The sequence below is a fragment of the Aureobasidium pullulans genome, assembly GCF_000721785.1.
Source record: "Aureobasidium pullulans EXF-150 unplaced genomic scaffold scaffold_4, whole genome shotgun sequence".
Lineage (NCBI taxonomy): Eukaryota > Fungi > Ascomycota > Dothideomycetes > Dothideales > Saccotheciaceae > Aureobasidium > Aureobasidium pullulans.
Window position 1 is genome coordinate 747,084 of NW_021941024.1, and position 13,580 is coordinate 760,663.

Here is a 13,580-nt window from a genome sequence, read left to right on the forward strand (position 1 = left end):
TCATTGCGACCGTAGTCGAACTTTTGGACAGGAATATAAATAGACGTGGAAAAAAATACAGAGCTTTTCATATCCATGTAGGCATCGTGGTGGGTGTGACCCTGGCACTCTACTAGCACATATATCTCAATCTCTTATCTCATGAATCAGACGTTATACAAAGATCGTATAAGACTTATGTAATTATGACGGATTTATGAAATTTTCTCTCTCTCTTTATATAACGTCTAAGATCTTAATAATGAACTCGTTTAGTGAGAGGTTGCCACTAATCGGTCAAAATCCATGATTTTTCGACCTGTTTTTTCGACAGCTCTACCACAATTCTACGAACGGCAACTAGTTATTACTACTAGTAGATGCGCACTACTGTGTTCTATAGGTGCGCCTATTTTATATATCCCTATCGAGTGGCAATAATGCGTAAAACGCTAATCCTTAAAATGAGAACAGATTCTTAAAATCCAAGTAAATTTTGGCGTATTCTACTACTATATAGCAACAACAACATATGAGAAGTAGCTAACTAGCTAGGGGGGTAGCTAACAGTGTAAATAAGGAGCTCTTATAGTTAAATAAGTAGTACTAGAAGTAATAGTCTCTATTTTAGTAGGTAGGGGGTAGGGAAAAGAAGAGACAATAGAGAAACATAAGGATTTTTCGACTTTTTTTTCGATAGATAGAAAGAATAGATATAGCACTTACATTGAAACTTATAAGTAACTTAATAGCTGCTATGGTTGAATTGTTATTAATTAATTAGTGAAATGGCTAGAATTTGTCGTCGTGTTGCGACCGAAGCCCCCGGGCGCAATATGAACTTCGACGACGAATTCCTAAAATCATCTCTGTCAGTAATAACTCTACTGAAACAGCGTATTTTCGACTAATTTTTAGACTGTTATATAGCTGTATGTTAGGTCTGTGTTTTAGGACTAATATTACCTATACGCCTTATAGTGTTGAATTATGGTCAATTTTTGACGTCTGTTCGAGAGGGAGATAGCCATTTCAAAATTTGAGAACTTGTACACCGTCACCAAAAGACGTTCATTTAGCCCTTAGACGCTAGAACGACACGTCGTTTCCAGCCCTCTGATTGGCCAACACCCTGCATAAAATAATGACGAGGCTCGTTCTCGCGTCTGATTAATGAGATAATCAATCTCCAAATTCTCACAGGCCCTCCCATCTTGAATACTATCTGTATCGTTGATTCTTTTTCGATGTGCAAATCAAGGTGGGCGATGGATTGGCGCTGGGTACGAGCGACAGCATGCTTCAAGGCAAGTGATCTGAATTGATCTACTCGCACAGAGCCAAATTCAAATGCTGCAACGATCATCCTCAAAAACAACAAAAGCGTGGTTGACCCTTCATATAACTTTGAGAACACGCAGAGGGAGTTATACGTTGGTCAGAGACCAGACAACGCACATGGTATAAATCAAGAGTCCATAAAAGTTAATGCTTAGGCTCTCCTAAAGGACTTTTCTTGAGTGCCCGTAGTTCTCCAAACTTGTGGTCTTCTAATCCCACAGGGCTGACTTCGGTAATCCAATCCCTCTTTGTGTAGCAATCATGGCATTCGAAGCCGTTTGGATGTTCCCACCACAACTTCCTAAACCTGAAGACATCGCAGGTGGAACACAGATGCTCAACTTTCTCCGAATACACCGGGGTCGCCACTTTCCACTCGAACTTTTTGTTTTGGATGGCGAGCATGTTCCTCGTGACCCACGCGCGCAACCCGTGGCTCAACAATTCTGGGTTGTTCGCCCTTCGTGCTTTTTGTGAAGCCCTTTCTGCAGCCACGTACTTCTCACTCGAGCGCCTCCTGCGTGCGTAATCTCTGTCATGATTGCGCCTGATGATGCGGAGCTCAGCGTCACCTGTTTGTTCCGCTTCTCGCGGTCGACTTCGACTCGATTTTCCTTCAGGATCCAGACGTGGACGTTCATGGTAGGTACAGCATGTTGTGAATTGACAAGGTGAAGCGGTCATCGGGAGAGCCCTGAGTCCAAACGGGCGAAGAGTTTGCAAAATTGAAGCCAAAGCCATTATTGTTGAAGTTGCTGTGGTGACAACTTTCAATTTGAAGAATGCCGAAGAACTTCATTAAAGCATGCCAAGACCCGGATCTGGACGCGATTGACAACTCCCATAAATGATTGGGTTAACCTCAACAGGCCGTCTAAGGAAGACAGAGGCCTACGTCGATTTCACATTTGGATAGTCAGTTATCTCCGACATCAGGGGCTCTCAAGTCTCTAGATTATGTTGATTCAGCCAGCCATTGTGGTCAGGCGTAGACATTATGTATGTACAATTTTTACTTTCATCATCCGGTAAGCGGACTGATGGTTACCTTAAAACTTGAGCACATCGGGCAAGGGAACAGACTAGCCAATTCCTAAGCGCGAGGAACGTGAACAGGCACGTTTCTTCTGCCCTTGGTGTTTCTCTTAGCAATGGTAGATCTCTTCGAGAAGATGTCGCCAGAGACTTCGGCTCCAAGGCCAAAGTCTGGCTCGCCACCGAGAGTGCCGAAGATGTCGCCAATGTAGTTGGTGGCGTTCACACCTTGGGCAAAAGTGCTGTTCCAGCCGTCAAGAATTCCCTCGACGACCTTGACACCAGCGAGGTAAAGGTTGTTGATGGCGGGCTCGAAAGCACCCTGCACCGAAGACTCAAACAGGTTGTATGTGGCGGAACCACCGAGGAAAGGACGGTCGAAGTCAGAAGCAGTTCTCATGACGATGATTCTGCTGAAGTCGACAAGTTGCTCAACGGCGGCGCGCAGGAGAGCAGCAAGGGTTGCGTTGTCTTCCTGAGCGGTAGAGCAGTAGTTGCCAGTACCGTTGGTGATCAAAGTGGTGAAGTTATCGAAAGCCTCTCCAAGGAGACGACCAGAGTAGTAGACGTCCGAGGTAGCGACATCGCACTCGACAACACTGGGACCAGTGGAAGAAGCACCAGCGGTGTAAATGTCGTCGTTGGCGTACAAGGTGCGGTATGCAACTGCGGCATCACTGTCGTTGAGAGTGGCCTTACGAGCGAAGTTTGCAGCAATCTTTTGCAGGTCCTGGTTGACCTCGAAGACCTCGGTGCCGTAGATGTTGAGAGGGTACTCAGAAGGGCTGGTAGCACCAAGAGGAATGTATCCGGTAGTGAAGTTTCCGGGAATGTCGCGAGGGTCGAACTCGTGCTGAAGAGCGACCTGGACAGCGTAACGGGCGAAGGTGACCGAGCAGATGGTTGCGACTTCGGGGTTGATTCCAGCAATACCGGCGACCATGAAGTAGGTGGAGGTCAGGTCGAAGTGAGGGCTACGCACGAGCGAGGCGATCGTGACTGCAGCATCTTTAAGGTGGAGTTAGCAACGTGCTGTGAAAGAATGGAATCAGGTACTTGTTCAGTGAGCCAGCTCACAAGTCGACTCCCAATATCAATCTGAAAGCGTCCTGGACGCCGTCTCATCAATGCTGGCCAAGATGCACGACTGGCCCGCTGAACGTGTAACTTCGGCTTACTTACTGATCTCACTCTCACCAGTAATGACCTGGCAGACATCTCCGTCCTCTGTACAATGAACGTGGGGGAACAGGGGTGATGCACCGGGGAGGGTAATGTTTCTGGCCAGAAGGTTGAACTCAGGGATTCCGTACCAGACTTCTGCCTCGGGTGTGAACATTGCAATGAGCATGACCTTCGGCTTGACAACCAGGTAATCCAGAGATCTTTCAGCAACAGCGACAGGCTTGTGCAGAACAGAAGCAGAAACAACGGAGCTCAAACCCAGGAGGGCAGAGGTGATGCTGGAGGAAACACGCATCTTGGGGCGACAACAACGAAGGGCCTGAGAGAAACGATGGAGCAGTATCTACGAGTGAGATTTTGCTAGACGACTGGCGATCCCAAGGACTTTAAATGCGCCTGCATGACTGACCCAACACAGGGCCCGAGGCTTAGTGGCTGTCAAGCAAGCTCCATACCATCTACATAGCCGACGAGCGCACCTTGCGCTCAATGCCCGGCCATCTCAAAGACACAGAAAGCTTTCAAACCAGAAAAAAGCAGCAGGGTTGCACGCGTTATCGCGCTATCGCGCGTCATGCCAAGAAAGCCTCTAACCATGCAAGGAAGAAACTTGTCCATAACAGGCAGGATAACTTGACGCACGGCCTATCATGGAAAACACTTATCTATCGACCCGTGCGGGAAAGGTTGGCTAAAGAGCACAGCCAAGAGAGATCGGCTTCGGAAAACCATCTTCTGAGCTTCTTATCGTCGTCGACGGTGGGCGGAAACTGCGCAGGATTCGGACAGGCGAGGTGCGAAAGAGATGTGTATCTCTCGGTGCTGATACGAGGAGCATCAATTACACACAGTCATCAGAGCTTCAAAGAAAAAGTGGTTGTGTGCTCTGGAGTAAAGACGTCTTGCAAGGATGTCACAATAAAGTGTCAGATGGGTGGCTGTCTCGGCCCGGATTTCCAGCGCCTTGACAAGAAAGCTTTCTCAATTCATGTTGGGCCTGATGACTCGCTGTTTGTCGATATACTGATATTCCTGCGGCCTTTTCCTTGTACCAGCCAGTATCAGCTAAGGCAGTGCGTTGTTGATACCAGAAGTAAGATGCGATTTGGTTGCTAGTTGTCGAATCGACCCTCCCTCATGGCTTGATGTACTGGATTCTCAACATCCACGACACCGGTAGCCTTCAGCCTTTCGAAGAGCACGAACAGACGCTCGGCCTCGCGCTCCTTCTCTTCATCTGTCATCTCAGGTTCCGAGTCTCCAGACTCAGCAGCTAAGCGCTGACCAGTGACCGGATTGATGTCCGCGCCCTGAGCATCTGCGCGCATCATGCTCTCTGGAACTTCGATCTTGTGAGTAGAGAGGAAGCCTGCCGCATACCCGTATCCAACGTTGTGGATGAAAGTTGTTGGGTTGCTGTCTGAAAGCTCGTACAACAAAGCAGAAATGCTTTCGCGTAAGTTCATCAAAGACGGTGAGATGGAAAGTCGCAGAAGTCTGGCCGGCAATGATTCACCTTGACCCAGAGGCTTCGCACGGGCTTCTTCATCAGGAAGCAAGAGGCCACCCATGTGTTTACGCACGTCAGGCGATGCACTCTCTTGGATCTTTCGTAGCAGTGTTAGAAGCGGAGTCGCAGCTTGATCGAGCTCAGCTTCCGGATATGCTTTCATAGAGCGATCAAGGATATCGACCAACTGCTGAGTTTGTGTCTCGGTAGGACAGGTCTCCTCGGTTATGTGCATGTTCATCAAGGCGTTGATAATAGAGTTGACAGGCACCTGCAGAGGGGGTACTGGCAGTTTCTGGCGGGAGAGTATGCTGAATAGATCTGGCACACAGCCAGTGAACCTTGCAGACAGCTCTGGCTTTCTGGCCGTGACATTGAATAGCAGCTTCAGCGACTCAATCATGGCCATATCGCTCATCGGATGTGCAGGCTGACTGCTCGAATCAGCAAGCCTGTCTGCATGACCTGCAAGATTCTAGGCATAGATTAGCTTATGACCTCTCGATTGATGATTAGCGAACTGTACCCTGCAAATACTGCTGGCCAGCTCATGTTTTTCAACAAGCTCTTGAAGATTCACGGTAGTCTTGTACGTCAGAAGGAAAATGATGCGAGAAACCAAGAATTCGTCGTCCCGATCATCGTTCTAGCAAGTATTGTAAGCCAACTGCAATCGTGGTTCGGCAAGATACTCACCCTAAGTCGTTCAGCAGCTTTGTCACCATAGCCCAAGTCTAGCAGATATTGTCTCGACTTTTCTTGTAGAAGCATAGCATTTGCCAAACACCTCAATGCTTCTTGAGAGACATCAAGTTCGGCGACTTCGAAGCCATATTCACACAAAGTTTCGATTCCCTCTTCCAGTCAGCATGTTGGCTAAGAAGGAGTAAGAGCGGTGTTACCTGTCTAGCGAAAATAGAGTCGGAATTTGCAGGATCTCTTCCCAGTACCTTGAGATTCTCAAGCAGTTTTTTGCGCTCTATGCACCAGTCAGGTCGGTGCGGTTGGATGCAAAAGGCCTTCCAAAGACATACGTGCGGCTGATAATCTTTCATTTTGCAGGTCGGCAGTGAGCTGTGAAAGTAGCTCGTCGACCTGAGCTTTTCCTGAACAGAATCTGTAAGCCTGGCATGAGATCTAGATACAGACTTGAGTCTACCTCGGCCACTGGCTTGCATAGCTCCTGAAAACATGGTTGATCTGATTGTGCGCAAGGTTCAACGACCAAAAGGGAGGGAAGGAGCAATTTCCCAATTGGGAAGCGGTCACCAAGCAACTGCAAGCGTGCCAAGAAATCGGAAAGACTCCAGTAATTGATTGAACGCGAGGAAAGCGCCAGTCGCGCGTTTTCGAGGCGCGTCATCTAGACTTGGGAAGTTTACATGTCAACGCTCCAAGACAACACAATCATGCTGCTGAACAAGCAGGGTGGAGTGAAGAAGATCTCAGACTAAATACCAATTCCATCGTCTGGCAATGGTCTCTGCTGAGCCTCTCGAGCATCTCGCCAATCGTCCTCCTACCCCTCCCAAAGACATCGACCACGACCTGGACCAAGCAATTAGCCTCCTGGACGTGGACTTCACAGAAGACGCCGACCAAGTGCAACAGCCCTGCTCCCGTGCAGGCACGCCTACTCAACCGTCCCCTCCATCATCGCAGGAGAACGGATCGCATCATCGGTCAAGCAAGCGAGTCGAGTTTTCGCCATGCGTCACTGCTCACGATCCTACACCCTTCCATGCCACTTCAGCAGGCACCGCTAGTCCTCTTCCACGCCGATTCCCGTCGAGCAAGCAACCAAGACCTGTCAGATCCATACTCAAGGCCACATTAGACCTGCAGACGCCTACACCCGACGCTGCATCGCCTGCCCCGGATTACTTCTCCATCTCCGATCCTAAGACCTTCCCCGTCATGCTCGAGTCTGTCTTGAAGTTCCTCGAGTCTCCGTCTACGGCAATGCGCCTGGACGGGTACAGCACTCTCAATGGCGCTCTCAAAGCTTACGACGATCTGCCTGACATGGCCGCAATGCGATCAAGAATGCCCGCTCTCATCAAACACATGTCCCGCGATATTCTCGAATCGACTCGTAAATCCGATCCCATGACATCGAATCTAACCACACAAGCTTTGAAGCTCACGACTGCTATCTTGATGTCTCCTGCTCTTGCTGATTGTCTGGACGAGCAATTCCAGACTCTGCTGGTCGACCGCGCCATCGAAGTCTTAGAGCAAGATCCTGTGCCGAAGGCTATCGCCAATCATCACATGTTCCTGCTTGCAACTCAACGGTTCCCATCAAGAGTCATGACATCAACCAAGGTAGAGCGAATTGTCTCTTCCTTGACCACCATACACGAACGTGTGAGCGGTAATAGTGTCATTGCATCTCGTCTGGTCATTTTCCAGCGCTTGATGGACCAGGCATCCGCCGTCATGCTCACGAATATGCGTGACTGGATGCCACACGTCTTTCATGGTGTTTTGAGTAGCATCAAAGACATCCGCATACGCGCCATTGATACTGGAACTGACGCTGCTTTGATGTATGGCACAACTTATCAGTCGACCAAGGTCATCATCGATCTTTTCCATACAGCAACTGCAGAGGGCAGCACATACGGAGCATATTTCACCGCTCGCCTATTTGACATGAGCAAACCGAAAGAAGCCGAAGGAAACACAGATCTTGAAGAAGCCGTTCCACAGATCTGGTCAATGGTGGTACTCTTCTTCAAAAGCAAAAAAGTCAGACTATCACAATGGCGGTTGTTTTGCGAAGAGTGGTTCCTCCTGATCCAAAATTGCCTCAACAGCAAGAACCTCACGGTAAAATATCGAGCCACCTGCGCTTGGAACCGCCTCGTCTATGTATCAAACCCAGACCGCGAGATGCTGGAGAAGATGGAAGGATGGGATGTCACGCTCCGAGTCCCATTCTTACACATTCTCCACACAAACAAGGGACGAGACAAGAAGAGCAAAGAGATCCGTCACATAGCTCTTTCTGGTTACTGTAACTTGCTGCATTACTCCTTACGACCATCTCAGCCTTGGGAGGATCTTGACTATTTCTGGGATCGTTACGTTCGTCAAGTTCTTTCGAAGCTACTCCTTTCTGGCGGCAGAGATGCCAACTTGGCTTGTCGAGTACTCAAGGCTCTGTTCGATGGCAAATCGACCGTCTGGGACGAGGACCTAGCGAACAAGGCGCCAATCCTTCCTGAAGCACTACCTCGCCTAGACTGTAAGTGGGTGCGCTCCAGATCCCGCACCATACTGGAATTGCTAGGCCCATTCCTTGAACTCTCCTTAGCTCAATCAGGAGATGGTCGTGGCATTGACGGAACGCCTTGGCGGGAGTTTATGACTGCCATCGCTAGTGCTGGAAGTCATGAGGTCTTGAGGTCTCAAGAACTTAAAGAGTGCTTGGCCCAATTAATGAATCTCTTCAATCGCCTTTGGTCAAAGGCCCCACAAACCGAAGATCATCTGGAGACACCCTGGGTGTCGCGCTTCGCCTCTCTTGTACAATGCTCTATCGAGATCATTGGACCTTTGCCATTCAGTGAAGATAACCTCACGCGTAGTGAGACTAAGAGTTTTGAGGCCGCCCCCACTCCGTCGAACCGCTCATCAAAGCACCACGAGAAGTTGCACTCATCCGCTATTTTTCTCTTCGATTTATTTGCCCAGCCGCCTCCTGGAATCAGTGTAGATTCGGCATACGCAGACTCTATCCGTGAACTACTGCATCAAATTTGCCGGGGTCGGAACTCACGCAAAGACCGACTGGATGTCATTCGGAAATGTGCTCACGCAAGTTCGGTTTCGACTTCTGCACTTTTATGGAAGACTGCGGTGCTCGAAACCACAGCGGTTTTGCTTGACCCTAAACTCAACGAGTCCGTTCAAGAACCAGCTCGTCTTGGCCATCAAGCTAGACATGCGATCTCCATTCTGGCTTCTGGCTTCCATCACAATGTTGACGAAACTGATTCTATGACTGCCGCGTTCGAGCTGGTCAGTGTTTTGGCAAAGATCTTGAAGCAAGAAGCTGGTGAAGGCGGTGTAGCTCTTGGTCTTATGGAACCCCTGGCTGAGGCACTCCTACAGCAGTCCGAGAAAACAGTATCAAATCCCGTCCTTGTCCGTTTCGCTACAAAGCTGCTCCTTGAAGGTAGCTTCCCCCGGAACAAACAGCAGATGGACGAAGCACGCAGATCTCTTTGGAACACACATCTGTCTAATTCGAAGCAATCAAGCTTCGAGCCGTTCAATCATATCTACGACCTCATAAATTCGGCGTTGCTAGCTTCATATGATACTGTTGACCAGAATACACTTTACCTAGCACAGTTTATCGAGGCAGCACAAGGGTTCTTGTCGAAATGTCCCCTGTCTCTCTTCGCATCGCCTGCACTGCGCAGACTGCAACCTGGAATCTCGCAGATCGTTAAAGATGACCAACGCAAGCTTCAAGGCAGCAAGGATGCCCAAGAGGTCTTCTCCAAAGTAAGTCATGAACTGTGATACACAATGATTTGGTGTTGTGGCTAATGTACTCAGGTACTCACTTTATGGCAATCTATACTCGATCAAGTGAGAAACTTGCCATCAAATAAGACACTCCTGAAGGCGTTGGACGAATTGTTCGCTGCTGGCCTAAATAGCACACACCGAGAGATAATCAACCCCACTGTGGCCTTTTGGAATAGCACGTTTGGCAGAGTCGAATCTCTCGAATATCCCGACAAGATTGAGCAGGCCATGAGACGCCTTCAACCGCTCGTCGATCTTGATCTGCCTACTTTCCCTCAAACCACAAGTGCAGCTGTAAGTAAACTCCTCTGCAGTTCTGAGACTAAGCTAATAAGTACAGCAGCCATCTCCCCTCCGTGATCTGATCGAGTTCCAGGAAAACATGGATGTCCAGGAAACACCGTCGCCCATCAGGCACCACCCCACCAAAAGACCTCAAAGAATGAGTGTGCTAAGTCGAGCAGTCGCCGCTAGCCCTCGAAGGGAGAGGACCGTGACACGAAGACAACCTGCTTCCAAGACAGCACCGAAATCTAAGCTACGACACAATGATTCTCAAGTCGAATTCACGGCTGTTGAAAGTTCTTCACCGGCCCCGATGGACTCGCAACTTCTGACCGAACATCAAAGAGAGGTCAAATCTCGACAACAACTTGAAACAGCGACTTTCTACCCCGAGTTTTCCTCAAGCCCAGGTCCACAGAGAAGAGCTTCAAGGTCAGGTCTACCACTGTTGGACTTCTCCAGGCAGCAGACTGTGACGGACACCGGATATGCCACACCCACCCTCAATGATGAGCACGGACCGATCGACGAATACATCACGTCTTCACCCACACCAAAAGCTGGCGAGAAATCACAAGCGCCTGTCCTAGGAGATACAGAGATGGAAGACTCGGCCTTTGAGGCAGATGATGCTGAAATCCCGTCATCGCCGCCGGAAATGGCGGACGAGACCGCATATGAAGGCACGACCGAAATCGAGAACTTACCACCTACGGAAGATGAAGGAACAATTGGAGTCGTCCTTGATACCCTTCTGGAGAATCGTGCCACAGATGTACCTCCTCAGGCCCCCAAGGTCGGAGATTCCGAGGCGCTCCCGGCAGACAAGCCGTCAGTAAAACCAGCGACACATCCCTCAATAAAACGTCTTGGTCAGCACCTCGAAGTTGGCATCTCGTCTGACGTTTACGTCGACGCCCGGTCAGAGCTCACTAACACCGAGATCGATAATCTTCCGGCCAACAAGGCGAAGCTTGGTAGTCAAGCCGTTGATGAAACACTGGAAGGTCAAGATACAATCGAACCTGATGGATCCTCGCCTATACGCTTCACGGATAGTCTTTCAGAACAGCCTCGAGGGTCGGACAAGAGTCAGATTGATCAGACTACAACCGGGAATTTGGAGGATGCGGTCACACAGGGCGATACTAGCAGAATCTTGGATTCCTTTGTTGGAACCGCGTCCGATGATGATGATACGACATCAGCCCAGGAGCAGATACCAGCACAAACAACCACCAGGACTGATGCTCCCTCATCAACTTTGAAGCGCAAGCGCGAAGAGCCACCCGAAACAAGAGCTGCGGCTAAGCGCCGCAAGTCGTCGACCTCGCCATTCAAGCGCATGATGACAAGAACGTTATCATTCTTCACGGCGAGTCAGCCGGACCTGGAAGACGATGAAGATGAAGACATGCAGGATTGTATCGTTGTGGGAAGCCAGAGAGATCAGGACGACGAGTCTCAGTCAGAAGCTGCAGAAGGTTTTCCGATCCCTGAATCGGTCCCCACTAGTGCTGTCCCAACTACAACCAAACGTGGCCGTGGAAGACCAAGGAAGTCGACGACACCGATAGTCTCGAGTCCGGTCTCATTAGTCAGGACCCGAGCGGCCACACGACGTGCTTCAATGCTTGAGGCTGAGGAGAGTCAAGATTCTGTCATTATCGACACACCAGCACCTAGGAAGTCTCGGAGGACAACACGAAGCCAGGATGCAAAAACGGGCGAAGCAGTCGAACATATCATGCTTCCGCATACGCGGCGTCGAGGTCGCAAGGTTGAGGGTGTTGTTGTCAGTCCAGGTCAGTCTGTTGAATCATCCTACATTGATGAATCGTTCATTGGCGAGTTATCAGTGGATGAGCAGGAAGACGACAAACAGGGCGACGAACAAGAAGGAATTGAAGAAGACATTGCTCAAGAAGAGGATGAAGAGGAAACCAACCTAGAAGCAGACTCTCAGCTCAAGCACGAGGAGCAAGAAGCGGCAATCCGTGGAAGACCAATTGCGAAGCCTAAGAGCGTGATCGCACGGTTGAGAGGGCTCCTTGCCGAGTGTAAGACGCTAATACTTGGTTCACAAGAGGAGAGAGAGATGCAGGACGTCCTGTATGAGCTTGGGAGGGAGGTTTATGATGCTCGGAAACGATCACGAGAGATGGGAGAGGAGTAATTAGTATATCATGATTGTAATTACCTGTTCAAATGTCATGATGAAGAGCTATATTTTATGCACAAGTTGTGAAGAATGTTGAAGCAAGGCGGTTTATGAAAGATGACGCATTTCCACAGCAACCCCATCAAGGGTCAATCAAGAGCTCCTGGCGGTTGGAGCTGTCTTTCTCTGTTTCCATTCTACATTATCAAACCATAACCCACAAACGCAATCATGGTCGACAGAGCACACAAGCCCTCAGCACTCTCGCCCAGCACCACGGGCCCCCAGCCTAGGGTCAACTCGGATGGCAAGAAGGTCACAGCCAGCCTGCCCAGCGGCGACTCAGTCGAGGTGATGCTGTACGGCGCCACGGTCATCTCATGGAAGAACAACGGCAAGGAGAACATGTGGTTGAGTTCCAACGCCAACCTCGAAGGCAAGAAGGCCATCAGAGGCGGTGTCCCTGTCGTCTTCCCCGTAAGTGCTCACACTGGAAATGCCAGATGATGGAGTCACGACTGACCATTTTGTATGCATAGAACTTCGGGCCTGCCCCCAAGAACCACGCCACATCGAGCCTCCCTCAGCACGGCTTTGCACGCATCTCCAGCTGGGAGTACCTTGGCACTACCTCGTCCGAGTCCGGCAACCAGGGCAAGGGCAGTGACGACTCAATCCGCCTTGACTTTGGCTTGACACCGAACAACCTCAGCGATGACATGAAGAAGGCATGGCCCTACGACTTCAGCCTGCAGTACAGCGTTACTCTGTCCAAGGATGGTCTGCAGACTATGCTGAACGTCCGCAACGAAGGCGACAAGCCTTTCGATTTCCAGACTCTCTTCCACACCTACTTTGCCGTTCCCGTATGCATCCGTCTCTCTCTTATTCCCCTCTGCCATCGTGCTAACACTCTCTCACAGGACATCTCCAAGGTCAAGGTCACCGGCCTCTCAGGCATCAGATACATTGACAAGATCCTCAACGCTACTGAGCACGATTCCAAGGGTAACGAACTCCGCTTCGAGGGCACCGTCGACCGCGTCTACAAGTCCTTCACCCAAGACACCACCTCCATCCTCGTCGACGACAAGCCCCGCCTCGATGTCATCAGAGACAACATGCAGGACACTGTTATTTGGAACCCTTGGAAGGAGGGCGCCGAGGCCATTGCCGACTTCGAGCCCAAGGACGGCTACAAGAACATGGTCTGTGTCGAGGCAGGTGCTGTCAACGGCTGGATCACCCTTGAAGCTCAAGATGGCTTCGAGGCTGGCCAGATCCTCAAGAGCTACCTGTAAACGAAAAGTACGCATCGGGCACTTTATTCCGTCAGGATACAAACGCGACATGATAGTGATGAAGGAGGATGGCACGTTTCAGCGGCACGCATGCATAGTAGATTGGCTCTAGTCCATCTCGTTCTAGTATAGACATAATCAAAATCTAAAGTCATCAACAAGCATATCCTCGGCAGGCGCTGGCTGATAGAGTAATCAATTGTATGTCTGTGTTGATCAAACAGGGAGTGCGGCA

The 13,580-nt window shown here is 49.9% G+C and overlaps 5 protein-coding genes across 5 annotated transcripts; 2 read left to right on the plus strand and 3 right to left on the minus strand.

Annotated features, from left to right (window-relative positions):
- Nucleotides 1-1,332: 1,332 nt before the first annotated feature.
- On the minus strand, nucleotides 1,333-2,105 carry M438DRAFT_343460 (uncharacterized protein). The gene has a single exon (XM_029904988.1). It carries the CDS (start codon nucleotides 2,059-2,061, stop codon nucleotides 1,465-1,467), a length of 597 nt encoding a protein of 198 aa, XP_029763254.1. The 5' UTR covers nucleotides 2,062-2,105; the 3' UTR covers nucleotides 1,333-1,464.
- Nucleotides 2,106-2,413: 308 nt separating this feature from the next.
- M438DRAFT_268670 (purine nucleoside permease) lies at nucleotides 2,414-3,694 on the minus strand (the record flags this gene model as incomplete). The annotated part of the gene is made up of 2 exons (XM_029900276.1): nucleotides 2,414-3,363; nucleotides 3,538-3,694. The coding sequence occupies 2 exons, from the start codon at nucleotides 3,692-3,694 to the stop codon at nucleotides 2,414-2,416; spliced, it is 1,107 nt and encodes a 368-aa protein (XP_029763255.1).
- A 737-nt stretch (nucleotides 3,695-4,431) lies between these two features.
- M438DRAFT_343462 (uncharacterized protein) lies at nucleotides 4,432-6,263 on the minus strand. Its single transcript, XM_029904989.1, has 6 exons — nucleotides 6,210-6,263; nucleotides 6,085-6,156; nucleotides 5,953-6,029; nucleotides 5,747-5,905; nucleotides 5,577-5,696; nucleotides 4,432-5,525 (listed from the first exon to the last, which is right to left on the minus strand). The coding sequence occupies exons 1-6, from the start codon at nucleotides 6,241-6,243 to the stop codon at nucleotides 4,653-4,655; spliced, it is 1,335 nt and encodes a 444-aa protein (XP_029763256.1). The 5' UTR covers nucleotides 6,244-6,263; the 3' UTR covers nucleotides 4,432-4,652.
- A 197-nt stretch (nucleotides 6,264-6,460) lies between these two features.
- M438DRAFT_313973 (uncharacterized protein) lies at nucleotides 6,461-12,059 on the plus strand (the record flags this gene model as incomplete). The annotated part of the gene is made up of 3 exons (XM_029902586.1): nucleotides 6,461-9,571; nucleotides 9,626-9,892; nucleotides 9,939-12,059. The coding sequence occupies exons 1-3, from the start codon at nucleotides 6,527-6,529 to the stop codon at nucleotides 12,057-12,059; spliced, it is 5,433 nt and encodes a 1,810-aa protein (XP_029763257.1). The 5' UTR covers nucleotides 6,461-6,526.
- Nucleotides 12,060-12,275: 216 nt separating this feature from the next.
- M438DRAFT_291962 (galactose mutarotase-like protein) lies at nucleotides 12,276-13,504 on the plus strand (the record flags this gene model as incomplete). Its single annotated transcript, XM_029901766.1, has 3 exons — nucleotides 12,276-12,521; nucleotides 12,584-12,910; nucleotides 12,968-13,504. The coding sequence occupies 3 exons, from the start codon at nucleotides 12,276-12,278 to the stop codon at nucleotides 13,343-13,345; spliced, it is 951 nt and encodes a 316-aa protein (XP_029763258.1). The 3' UTR covers nucleotides 13,346-13,504.
- Nucleotides 13,505-13,580: the final 76 nt, after the last annotated feature.

What these genes read in the sequence shown, in the direction of transcription:
- M438DRAFT_343460 (XM_029904988.1), bottom strand. Translation starts at nt 2,061, where the DNA reads ATGGCTTTGGCTTCAATTTTGCAAACTCTTCGCCCGTTTGGACTCAGG.
- M438DRAFT_343462 (XM_029904989.1), bottom strand. Translation starts at nt 6,243, where the DNA reads ATGTTTTCAGGAGCTATGCAAGCCAGTGGCCGAG. An exon ending in TGAAAGATTATCAGCCGCAC is followed by an intron (nt 6,030 to 6,084) that starts GTATGTCTTTGG and finishes ACTGGTGCATAG; the next exon opens with AGCGCAAAAAACTGCTTGAG. An exon ending in ACTCTATTTTCGCTAGACAG is followed by an intron (nt 5,906 to 5,952) that starts GTAACACCGCTC and finishes TGACTGGAAGAG; the next exon opens with GGAATCGAAACTTTGTGTGA.